Source organism: Fragaria vesca, linkage group LG2 (assembly GCF_000184155.1).
Source record: "Fragaria vesca subsp. vesca linkage group LG2, FraVesHawaii_1.0, whole genome shotgun sequence".
In the NCBI taxonomy this organism is placed as follows: Eukaryota; Viridiplantae; Streptophyta; class Magnoliopsida; order Rosales; family Rosaceae; genus Fragaria; species Fragaria vesca.
Window position 1 is genome coordinate 14544352 of NC_020492.1, and position 12765 is coordinate 14557116.

At 37.1% G+C, this 12765-nt stretch overlaps 2 protein-coding genes across 2 annotated transcripts; one reads left to right on the forward strand and one right to left on the reverse strand.

The window, feature by feature from the left end:
* Nucleotides 1–1585: 1585 nt before the first annotated feature.
* LOC101299726 (THO complex subunit 7 homolog) lies at nt 1586–7457 on the reverse strand. Its single transcript, XM_004290483.1, has 3 exons — nt 6749–7457; nt 6500–6646; nt 1586–2707 (listed from the first exon to the last, which is right to left on the reverse strand). The coding sequence occupies exons 1-2, from the start codon at nt 7343–7345 to the stop codon at nt 6530–6532; spliced, it is 714 nt and encodes a 237-aa protein (XP_004290531.1). The 5' UTR covers nt 7346–7457; the 3' UTR covers nt 1586–2707; nt 6500–6529.
* Nucleotides 7458–8100: 643 nt separating this feature from the next.
* Nucleotides 8101–12498, forward strand: LOC101299436 (CDP-diacylglycerol--inositol 3-phosphatidyltransferase 1-like). Its single transcript, XM_004290482.1, has 11 exons — nt 8101–8309; nt 9438–9575; nt 9679–9763; nt 10192–10241; nt 10988–11027; nt 11110–11154; nt 11230–11295; nt 11399–11513; nt 11612–11668; nt 11744–11842; nt 12313–12498. Exons 2-11 carry the CDS (start codon nt 9503–9505, stop codon nt 12370–12372), a joined length of 690 nt encoding a protein of 229 aa, XP_004290530.1. The 5' UTR covers nt 8101–8309; nt 9438–9502; the 3' UTR covers nt 12373–12498.
* Nucleotides 12499–12765: the final 267 nt, after the last annotated feature.

Consider the following 12765-nt stretch of genomic DNA (forward strand, 5'->3'; position numbering starts at 1 on the left):
GTCCATGGCATTGCTCCTGGAACTGTGATACAATTTCTAAGCTGTTTTGCTATCCACGTTATGGTGCATTACCTGGCCGTGGTCTGGCAATGTTAGGAGTTACGACATAATACCAAATAGTGGAATTATTCATATCGATGATAGTGGTGAAGTCATGTCGAGTGTGGTTGCCCTATATAGTAAGAACCCAGGTATAGCATAAAATCTAGTTATTGACAGCATTCGCCTAAAGATAGTGCTAAACCACTACTAGAGAGGGTACAATAAATATAGATCATAGATTCTTGGTAGGAATGTGTCTTGGTATTAAGGTCACAACCAATAATGCAAGTACATTTATAATACTTGTGTCTAATAGAATGTGCTTCTAAAAGAATTCTAGGGAGTACAAATAAAACCTGGAACATCAGAACTTAATTTCATGCTTGTATCAGTACACTCCAAAAAAGGCTATTGTGCATCAGCACTTTATAGTTCATGTGCATATATGAAAGTTGTGCTTGCTGAAACGTTCCAAAAGGAAATGGATAGGACCCTAGTCCTAAATCCTACAGAAATCAAACTGCAGAAAGAAAGAACTTCGAAATGTTAAATGCTCTATCCAATAAAAGAATAAATGTCAAATGCTAGTTTCCTTTGATACAAAGCCAATATCTGTTTAATCAGTTACATACAGTCATGTTCCTATCGATCATTGGCTATTTCGCAGTTTAGTGACAGCTATCAAGCACTGGGATACCACAAACACCAATAAACACCCACTGATGGTCTGAAGCAAAGGACTACTCCTAGTTAAAAATTAAAATTATAACAGGAAACAAATACATAACTACAGAATATAATTGTAGTAAACATGCTGATAGGGTCATAACAGAGAGTTGGAGAAAATCAAACACAGAAATAACCCACTGAATCAAAACATTAAATTGATAACAGATATAGTACCATTGATTCTCAGTGTTTATTTTCCCTCATTGTTACATCCCTGTCAACCTGGAAAACCATTAAAAACTCCTATCTCATTCCTTCTCAATTCTTACATCTTTATCACGTGATAACCCTAGACTTGTACGTGTCAAATTCTCTTTATCTACAGTCCTAAAACTCAAGCACAAATTGTTTGGTGAAAACTAGGATACGACTCCTAGACAATCTTTGCGCTGGTGCAAACAAACTTTATAAAGCCATCCTTTTCAATACAGAAGCAACTAAACCATCACATACTCCCACCTAAAGCAAAAAATTTCAACCCAATGCAAAAGGCATCACAAAGTTTTTCTCACCGTGCATTCAATAAACCTGCAAATCTATTTATTCCAAATCAACCGAGTGTATACACTGGCTCAACCATTAGCTTCTTGAGTTTTGGAATACAATCTGAACACAAATTGAAACTGTACACAGCCTGATTTTGAATGATTCAGTAAACACGGCCAACATATGTTAAACAACACCAATTAGCTGACTCAACTAGTAAACTCCTAAAAAGAAACCTTGATGCATTCTCTTAAGGTACGAGTCAACTAGATATCAAACACGAGCGCATTTTCACTCTGGTTCTGAAAAACCGTTGAGGCCATTACACTTTTTTTTTTTTTTCCAAGGTCATTACCCCTAAACTATGTTTTTGCCTACGGTTAGATGGGTAAGGAAGTCCCCAAGGTTTTGTTTGTACCCCATCACCTTTTATGTAGTTCTGTCGTAATTGATTTGGCTTGGGCTTGTAGAATAGAAGGTAATACAAGCAACACCAATACAAAGACCATTATGAAACACTAGGTAAAGGATATCAATATTTAAACCATTACGAAGAAACAATGTACAATATAAACTAAAAATGTGAGACGAAATGCTAGCCACAAAGTATCCCCACGTCATCCTAATTACCCAAGCCATAAGACAAGTCCTCTCAATCCCGTTCTCAGCAGCCCCACTCTCATAGAAAGCACAAAACCTATCACTGTGACTATTAATTTACATACTCCAGGGAGATTCAACTGAAAGATAAGATATCATTGGGAATATAGTTTTTTTAACAAACTAGTCTCCCACCACCTATTCTGGACAATCACTAGAGAAACCTCACAAGCGAAGCAAATATAGATACAAGCAGGGTTACTTAAAAACATAATATAAATCATTTTGTCCCAATAGTGTAACATTTCTCTGAAACCGAGAAATCACTGAACCAACATTGCATACCACAGGTTCCACAACTCATCGAACCATACAATCTTTAGGTGGCAGAAAACTTGAGCAAATAGGTACGCACAAAATTTATGCTGAAATTATGCATTTTCAGCTTCCAATTATGTATCTGAATGCATTGTAATGTTACACTGCTAATGGCAAATGCAAATTATTCAAGAAAAAAGTTTGGCAAACTTCTATCACTATATGAACATGTTTGTGCAATGTGCAAGAAATTCTACGGATTACTCGAGAGATTTCTTACTTTTTTTTAGAATGCAAAATATTTCTTACTTACTACAACTACAGGGCAGCAAATCTATATTCTCATGAATGCCTGTTACTAAAATCAAGATGTAGATGATTTCATCAATAGAACTAATGAGCATAGAATCTTACAATTACAAATCTGAGATGCTTTCATACACTCGTAACCAACATGCATGCTCCATTGCATACTTGTGCTCTTTCTCCTCAATTAAATTCTTCTGCTCTCCCTAGCCTGTGACTCATCCACCTAAGACATTGAACAGTATAACATCAGACCTAAATACAAAGGGTTCCACTGCTTAGCATATACAAAATAGTCCAATATAAGGGCAAGTGCAGCACAAACCGTTTCTTATATATGAATTATCTTATTTCATTGACTTGATTTCATGTATGGACTAGAGGTGATTATAAAAATATCTCAGAATAACAGATATGGTGGCAAGTGCGTTCCTTTAAATATGTAGACCCAATGAACCCACCAAGTCAATGGATGATCGTATCTTAATTCAACACAGAATATAACAAGGAACTAATGGATTACGGATGTTATTTTGGTCTGTGCAATGCAGATACAAAAGTTATTTTGGTCTGTGCAATATGTAAAAACTAAGTTCCAAAACAAATTCAATGCTGAGACCAATCAAACAGATAAATGAGACAAGGAAACAAAACACCTAATTATTGACACATATTACAGAGCCATCGTCTTAGTGTTTTCTTCCCGTCCTTTGTTACATCCTTATCAGCCAGCAAAACTCACATGCTCTATCTCATTTCTTACTTCTTACACCCTTAATAACCTGTGAAATTCTCACACATGTATCTTTCAGAAGTGATAGCCATAAAATTGCACATGTAGATTCTGTATGTTTTCATAGTCTCAAAGTCAAACAGACCAGTGGTGAAAACTAGACAACTAGAACCTCACCCTACTACCTATACCCAAAGCAACAACTCAACCTGCTGTAGAACTTATCGCAGAATTCATACACCCTTCATCCAACAAATCTGCATCTGTTTATCTGAATCACTGATAGGCAATTGGCTCAACTATTGACCTTTACAGTTACCAGCTCAGCACAAATTAGACTGTACACATCCCGGATTGCGCGTTCAGTATTTGTATATTACACTGAACTAAGCTAACTCAACTAGCCAACTCCAGAGGGAACTTCTGGTGCAACATATGAGTCAGTCAGTGAGTCGCATAGTCTTCAGAATAGAAAGAGATAGATGTAGATAAACAGGGAGAGGAGGTGATCTTAGTTCAGATTTGATGTAACTGGGAGTCACCTTGGCCCAAAGATTGAACTAAGCTAAATCAACTAGTCAAATCCAGAGGAGAACGTTATCGCAGTCACTCAACATAAGAGTAAATTAGTGAGTTACATCTAGTGTCTTCAGAATAAAAAGAGATAGATGATTAACAGGGAGTGGAGGTTATACTAGTTCAGTTTAGATGTAACAGGGAGTCAACTATGGACCTCTCCCAAAGATTGATATAGAAGTAACAAGGAGTCGAATATAGGCCTGTCCTATTGAATACCATAACTTTCAGAACTATTTCATGTTAGAGATGTAACAACTACTTGCTCAATCAAAGGAGATGAAAATGAAAAAGCAAATATAGCATGGTAGAATGTAGTTCAACGGAAAATAGAACAAAGAATTAACAGGTGCAGACCCAACAGAACAGAAATACAGTAGCAAGTCAGTTCGTTTAAATATGTAAACCCAACAGACCCACCGATAATGGAAGATCATTTCTTAATTCAACGGAAAATAGAACAAAGAATCAATGGATGCAAATATGAGAATTATTTTGGTCTGAGCAATATGTAAGAACGAACAAGTTTCAAAACAAATTCAATGCTGAGACCATCGAACAGATAATGGGAACAAGGAAACACAAGACTTAACTGATAACATATATTACAGTGACATCGTCTCAGTGCTTTTTTCTTTCACGTCTTTGTTACATCCTTATTAACCTGTACAACTCTCTAGTTTGCAAAGTCTCAAAACTTAAACAAACCACGTGGTGAAAACTAGAAAACTAGAACTTACCTATCTACCCTGGTGGTTATACTACAAAGCCATCTTTCTCAGATATGGAAGCAATAATGTCATCATGAAATCCACATAAAGCACATCTCAACCTGCTGCAAAACTTATCACAGAATTAATACCTTGACCAACAAATCAGATCTGTTCAATCCAAATCAACCATGTGCAATTGTCTCAACTATTGTCCTTTTCGGGTACCATCACAACATAACTGCAGACATCCCAGATTGCACATTATTCAGTGAACAGAGCATATGTATATTACACTGAACTATTCAGCTCAAAACACCATGACACACCAATTCTTTGGCGGAAAGATTAGCTATTCAGCTCAATTTTCCATTGAGCTGGACTTCGGTTTCAGAAAAAAGTAAATGACTAAGAGACTGAGGAGTTTGCCTCGCTGATGGTTAAACTAGAAAATGTCAGAATAGTGGAGTCTAAACTGGAAAAAAGGAGAAGGAAACTTGAACCAGATAATAATTTTTCTTGCAAATCATTCCACATCTTCTGAATTAGTGATGGATTAGATCCAATAATTGATCCTGCAAAGTTTATTTGTAACGTAAAGGCCCGTACTAAGGTGAGGATATTGGGATGGCTGGTGGCACATGGGAGGACGAATACATGTGATGTTTTTCAAAGGAGAAGACCAAGATGTTTTTTCTTCACTGGTGCAATCTGTGCAAAGCTCAAGGGTGAAGTGTTGATCATATCTTTGTGCAATGTGAAGTGGGCTAGTTTCTTTTGGAAGAAATTAATAAGGGAGGCAAGAATGGACTAGACAGCTCCATTAGGGTAGACTTCCGGAAGAGTGACTTGCTAAAAGAAAATAGTTCAGCTTTTGGTAAAGGGAAAAGGGCCAGAATCCTTTGGGGTTGTGGGGTGCTAGCTGTAGTTTGGGTGGTGTGGATGGATAGAAATAATTTATTTGAAACCTTTGGCGGGGTAGAGGGATGACCTGTGGAAGAGAGTTAAGTTCTGGGCGTTGTTATGGGTTTCTACTTCTAAGGTTTTTAGGGAATATCACATTTTTTCCATTATTCCTAACTGGCAAGCAGCTGTAACATAAGCCCCAAAGCCATAACTTTGAGTTAGCATTAACATATGGGCTGCTAAGCCTCTGTTCTTAGCTACCCTCTTTAGCTATCTAGAGCTTACTCCTTGTCTGCCTCCTTGTGCTCTCTGTATCAATTAAAAAGCTGTTCCTTTAAAATAAAAAATAAAAAATAAATAAATAAATGTCACACTGAACCAAGCTAGCTCAACTGGTCAAATCCAGAGGGTAACCTTGGTGTAACCTCTCAACATAAGAGTCAACTGAACGTCTGAACAGCATCTAGTGCCTTCAGAATAGAAAGAGATAGATGTAGATAAATAGGGAGTGGAGATAATACTAGTCCACTTTTGATGTAACAGGGAGCCAAACCCTACAATCTATAAGCGGCAAGATACTGTAGCAAATAATAAGGTGGATAACTTGAGGGGGTTCGCACCCCAGATAACAGATCCAAAATATGTGGGGCTGACCATTGCACTAAACCTTAGTAGGGATAAAATCCTTATAGCTTGCTAACAAACAATTGATATATGTTCTTTTACATGAGAAGATTATTATCTCGCAGTCTAAGTAAAGGCACAACAGTAGCAGTACACGGTATTTAAAAGCATAAGCATGTATTTGAAACATGTGCATTCTCCAACTCTCATAACCATCTAAATGTAAACCATAATACTACACTACAATGTGATGCATATAAATGCTAAACAAGCAATAGAAAAGATTATAGCATGAACTACATAGAAGCTAGTACCAAGACGAAAGTTCTCGCCATTCTCTTCTGAACCAGATGCACAATAGATCCTAAAAGTTGCTCACATACTACGACTGAGAAAAATCTATACTCTCTTGTACCAATCAAGACTGAAAACATGGCATCAATAAGAATACATGAGCAGAGAATCTTACAATTACAAATCCAAGATGCATTGTACGCCCTCAATCAACATGCATTGGTTCCGGTCCTCCATTTGCATCCTCCATCCCACTTCTCTGCTCCTTCTCCTCAATTAAACTCTTCTGCTCTTCCTCTATAGTAGTCTGCAACTCATCCACCTGCAAAACACACACAACCACAATAATCACACCTAATCTCAACCCGAAATCGCTTTTTTTACAACACAATGCACCATCATGAAACTGAACAGAGCAACATACCACATGTAAGAGCAGAGCAAACTGCTTCTTCCTCAGCTCCAGCATCCTCGAACTGGCCGTATTCTCCGAATCCAACGCCGCAATCTCCTTCTCCAAATCCGATATGATCTTCAGCGTCTGAGAACGCGGCGGCTGCATCGCAATCAACCGCCGAATGGCCTCACACTCCTCCTTATGCCGCCTCTCAATCTTCGCCTCCTCCAGCTGCTTCTTCAGAGTCTCAATGTCATTCTGCGCCTGCAGAATCTGCCGGTTGATCTCCTCCCTCAGCTCATCGAAGTTGTGCTTCTCTCTCAGATTCGCATCCACAACCGCCTTGCTCTTCAGGAGAGGGATCTCGAAGGTGGAGAGCTCCTGCAGGAAAGCCTTGGCGAGCTTCTCGCAGTCGGCGTGGTTGTCGTCGTCGTCCTTGTCGAGCTCGACGAAGAGGGAGGTGAACTTCTTCTGGAGCTTCTTCAGTGGCGGTTCGCCTCTTGTGGTGGTCGTGCGGGTGAGAAGGCGGTGCTTGATGATTACGTCATCTTCGTGCGGCCCAAAGGCGTAGTTCGCCGCCACGGTCTCGCCGCGACCGGAAACTTTCCTTCCCTTTCCGAGCATTTCTGATTCACCAAACCCTAAACCCAATTCTCAAGTCTGTTTTTTTGGGAAGGCACTAGACTGGGAATTTGGGAATGGTGTTGAGGTCTTAAATTTGCCTTTACTCTTTTTCATTTATTTATTTATATATTATCTAATAAATTTTTTTAATAGAAAATGGAAAACAAAACCAAGTTAAAATAGAAAAAAAAAAAAAAAAAAAAAAAAGGAAAGTGACCTCCTCCGTACCTTTCGATGCTTTAATTTCAAGTCCTGTGTGAGTACGGAGACACGCATCTTGTCTTCAGAGTTCAAACACAAAAATAACACACATTTCTCTCTTGTCGCTGAATCTGTTTCTTAATTCTTATATTCTGATCAAAGTTTTCTATTATTGAAGTTTGTCTCTCTCTTGATTCCCTATTTGATGACGTTGAAATCATAAACCGGTCGATCATTTATTGCTTAGAAATTTTGCATACCGTTATTGCTTTACGATTGAAATATATGCAAAATTAGTTCTTTATTCTGGTCTTTCGGTTACTTCTAATGCTGACATTTTAGTGTTGTACCAAAGTTAGTACCGTATTAACTGGTACTGAAAATATTGTCGTATGTTGGTATGGTATTGGTACGTATTTTCAAAATATATGGTAAATACTGTACCGTACCAATATATATAAATATATATATTTATATATATGTATATATATTTATTATTTGAGCTAATCTAAACCTCTTATTAAACATGAACCATTGGATCAATGTCTAAAAACAAAGATTCAATCACTCAAATCTCAGCCAATTTCTCTCGGCCTCCCATCTCAAACTAGTCGACTTCTTCTCCGACCACCTGGACTCTTCAACCCTCAAATCTCATCTGGTTCAAGCCCGCGCTCTTCCTTTCGCCGGACTTCGACTCCGATCAGAGCGCCAGTCCCTCATCAACCGCCGTGGTGCGCATGTGGGTGTGAAAAATGATTGGGTACCCAAGCTGCACTTGAAAAATGTTTGTTCTTGTTTATGGTTACAACCCAGTTGTGAATATTTGAGTTGGGATTTGGATTAATTTTGTTTGGGTTTCTAAAGTTTCAAACTTCTCTGATTTCATTCACGTCTTCGTACTGGGTTTGATATGATTTGAGTTTTTCTGTGCTTCACAAGTTTAAAAACGAAAAAAGAAAACTGGTTTTCTTTATAACAATGGCGAATAGAATTAAAGTTGGTTCAACTATGCTGGGATATTCAATTTTAGATGGATTCAATTATCCAGGTGAAGGTTCTGTAGTTCAAGTTGGTGATTGGGATATTTGGAGTAGCATTTGAGCATTCGTATTTGGAGAGAGAGAGAGTAGCAGTAGTGTAGAAAATCATAGGAGAGTTGAAAAATTTGGACTGGGCCTTAACTATTTTGGCACATATTAATATCTTGGTACAGACCTAGTACCAGACAGTACCGAGAAGTCGGTATACCGACTTTGACGGCTGGTATTGGTAGCAGATTTTGCCTACCACTCAAGAGTTGGCTGGTACGTGGTATTGCCAAAAAAACATGGTAACTGTACCAAACCCAGCCCTAGTTACTTGAATCTTAGGGTAGAATCAGATTTGAGAATGGAGTGTGTGTTGTGGTTATGTGTTTGAGAAGAAAAGTGTGTGAGGTTTTGAGAATATTAGAAACTTGTTAGATGCTTTTTTACTAGTTTAGTTAAAGAATGATAGAGCAATGAATAATACTCCAATAATGATTGAGTGTTGTTTGGATTGAAGGGATCCCAAGTTGAAATACAGAAGCTACCGAGACTTCGTCCCACACAATTTTGCAATTTTTGTAGAAACATAAGGGAACTGGCCTTTCGATTCCGAGGTTAGTCTTGTAGTGAATACCTGTCTGTGTGGTAGACTTTGCTCTGGGTATTGAAGTTGATTTAGTAAAAACTACTTTTCCTCACCATTGAATTCACTAAATGCCTTAGATGTTCCCGTTTAGTTTAGATGGTTTTCTGTGATTATTGTTTACTTTTGATGTATTTAGTGTTGCTGTTTCTACATTTGTCGTAGAAATGCTGGAATAAATGGGTTATGATAAAGAAAGTTTCTTGGGTGCGTGCAGGAGCTACAGATATTTGCTAAATCTGATGCATTTTTTATAATTTGAAGTTTAAAAAACAAGTTCCAATGGCCAAGAAATCAGTACCACAACCAAAGCTAACAAAGCTTTCTGTCTACCTTTACATACCTAATATAATTGGTGAGCAAATGTTCTTGACATTCTTGTATTGGTTACATGTTACTTTCGAAATACATGTTGAGGTTAACCCAAAAGCTCTCTTTTTATTCTTCTGGAAATGCAGGGTACATTAGGGTTCTTATGAACTGTTATGCTTTTGCCATATGCTTCTCCAACAAATCACTTTTCTCCATTCTCTATTTTGCCAGGTGAGAATATATACTTTTTATTGATTTGTTTTGAAAAAAATGATGAAGTACTGTATTTGTGCTTTTGAAGAAATATTATGTTGTGTATGAACTTGGATTCTTAAAGGTTTGAATGCAAGTTGTTTTTGTGTTGGAGAAATGAGAATCCATGATTTGAAAAAGAGGGTAGGGTGGAGTTTAGATACACAAAAACAAATAACAATACCACTAGAATGTTGAGCTTTCCCTTTGATTCCACCAGAGAACTTAGAAAAAAAAATGTATTTTCATGCTAAACATCTGATGCAAAAAAAAAAAGAAGCAAGTAAATAAATAATTTCTTTACCTCTTATTTCAAAACTATTGTCCATATGCAACCATAATTTTGAGCTTTGTTTTACTCAATGTGTATGTTAGTTAAAAATATATGATTAATTGTGTTGTTCCAGCTTTGTCTGTGATGGAGTAGATGGTTGGTGTGCTCGCAAATTCAATCAAGGTATGAATTATTTGGTGTGTGCATTACATGCTTTTGTACAAACAACTTAGCTGATGCTGTGTTTTGGTATCTGCTTGCAACCCTGACATTGAGAACCTTACTGTTGTTTTTTAATTTATTATATATTTTAATTTTTTTTAATAAGAACTGTAAATTGAATGGTAGACTCTGAGGTTAACAAACAGATAAGAACACGAGCCGAGGTGATTGAGAGTTTCAGACAATTAAACTTCTGAGAAACTAGAATGTGATTGAACTCAAAATCCTGATATCATCTTACAAATACGAAGTATAACTACAGTAATGCAAACTGTGTTAGCACATAATCCGTTCAACAAAAGTTTTTCAAGTCATTTAGTCTTTGCCAACTCTATTTGCTTTTAGTTCCATAGGTGGTTACACTTCTCGACTCTGCCATGCCTTTTTCACCATACATGTTACTCAGACTTGAACTGCTAGCTAGTTAATAAAGGTTTTCAAGCATATCTGTTCATAGATATCTAAACATTGATCCACAGGTTGTGGCCTTGTTCTTTCTTGTGGTTATCACAATGTATAACAGCCTTCTTACTCTACTGAGGCTTACATAATTCCACTACTTAAGTGCTGTCATTGTTTACTGTCCGGTAACTGGTAAAATAAGAGTTTTTTGTTGGCACATATGATGAGATTTATTTTCTGCAACAGTGATTTGTAAATTGTAATTTATCACAAAGAATTTCATTTGATTCATCTTCCTGATGCAGTTTCAACATTTGGAGCCGTTTTGGACATGGTAACAGACAGGTTCTCTCCCTCCCTCCCACCCTCATGTATTTCTTGTGTAATTTTCTACACCGACGATATTGATTCTTATGTTGCATCTCAGGATAAGCACTGCATGTCTCTTGGTAATTCTGTCACAAGTCTATCGGTGAGATATTTTCTTTATATGTTGCTGTAACTATATATGCATGTTTATCTTAGCTTCTAGCGGCTGTCAATGTAGGCCTGGATTGATTTTCCTGTCGTTGCTTGCCTTAGATATTGGTAGCCACTGGCTGCAGATGTACAGGTTATTCTCCATCCTTGTTGTCATTTTTTCAAATGTATAATTTTGGTCATTAGATTGTCTACGAAAATTTAGTTTACTAACAGTGCAAATCCTTTATTTCCAGTACATTCCTACTTGGCAAGGCTAGTCACAAAGATGTGAAAGACAGCACTAATTGGCTTTTCAGAGCATACTACGGGAATCGGATGTTTATGGCTTACTGTTGTGTGGCATGTGAGGTAATTATAACTTTTGTCTATATTCTCTGTTCATTTTTTTTTTCTCTTTTCAATAGGTGCAGTTGCTACTCCTCGTGATCTGACTTTTCACTTCACAGGTGCTTTATATCATTCTATTTCTTGTTGCAAGGAACAAATCTGAGAATTTGATTGATGTAAGTGGTGTGGTTTTTGTTGGATAAAAAGAGATAGTTCCAGATTATTATGGTTTCTGAATGTTTTCTTCTCAGGTTTTAATGGGTCTTGCACACCATATTACACCTCTTTCTGTTCTAGTTGGTTTGAGTTTATTTGGATGGGCTGTCAAACAAGCAGTCAATTGTATACAGGTAATGAATAGCGACTCCTTGATTTAAATTGGATATTATAGCAGTGTTTAATCTGCCTGAAAATGAATGCAGAGTACTTGAGGTCCAACCTCAAACAATAAATCAACATATTTGCTTATTAATGTTGATACTTGATTATTTTAATAGCTCTAATGTAGTGGTAGTAATGTTCCTTGTTCTATGACCATCACTAATATCATATTTGTTGGGGAATGACATCAAGATGGTTGAAAGATTTTGAATTTAACATAAGTTTACAAATTAGGGTTTACAGTTTATGACAGCATAAGTTTCCAAGACTTTGTTCTTGACCATGGATGCTTAACTCTTATTTTGTTCACTCAATAAAAACCGTAGTTATCCATATTTGAGGTTTCTTTGTTGCTTTTCTACCAAATATTGTCATTGGTGTATCTGATCAGATTCAAGTTTGTCTTCTAATTCTTTGTATGTGGATTTCATGAGTTCAGTTGAAGACAGCAGCAGATGTGTGTGTGCTTCATGATATCAACAAGAAGCACAGCTCATAATGCTTAGCAAATAACTGGAGGTGCATTCTACATTCAGCCTTGCTGCTCAGTTGTTCTAATTCAAATATGTAACATTAGCAGATGGGTTTGCTAAATTCTTGTGAGACATACACTGATGAAAAAGTTATAACACCTTTCTCATTGGTTTTATTCTTTCGGATTGAGAGCGCACTAGATTGACTATGGTGACTTATTTTCAACCTCAGAAAAAAAAAATATATATCTTGCTAACAGAACACAATGTACGTAGGGAGAGAGAGAGCTCCAGGACTATGGCTTCAATTGCCATATATTCACTAAAGCAAAACTCAGTTGAGGGTTTACATTTTGGATAAGGTTGCAGTTTTGGTCCCTGTTATCCCAACTTCAGTTCAAATTCTTGGGATGCGATCA

What these genes read in the sequence shown, in the direction of transcription:
- LOC101299726 (XM_004290483.1), bottom strand. Translation starts at nt 7,345, where the DNA reads ATGCTCGGAAAGGGAAGGAAAGTTTCCGGTCGCGGCGAGACCGTGGCG. An exon ending in TTGCTCTGCTCTTACATGTG is followed by an intron (nt 6,647 to 6,748) that starts GTATGTTGCTCT and finishes TGTGTTTTGCAG; the next exon opens with GTGGATGAGTTGCAGACTAC.
- LOC101299436 (XM_004290482.1), top strand. Translation starts at nt 9,503, where the DNA reads ATGGCCAAGAAATCAGTACCACAACCAAAGCTAACAAAGCTTTCTGTC. An exon ending in TGCTCGCAAATTCAATCAAG is followed by an intron (nt 10,242 to 10,987) that starts GTATGAATTATT and finishes TTCCTGATGCAG; the next exon opens with TTTCAACATTTGGAGCCGTT. An exon ending in AAGCAGTCAATTGTATACAG is followed by an intron (nt 11,843 to 12,312) that starts GTAATGAATAGC and finishes TCATGAGTTCAG; the next exon opens with TTGAAGACAGCAGCAGATGT.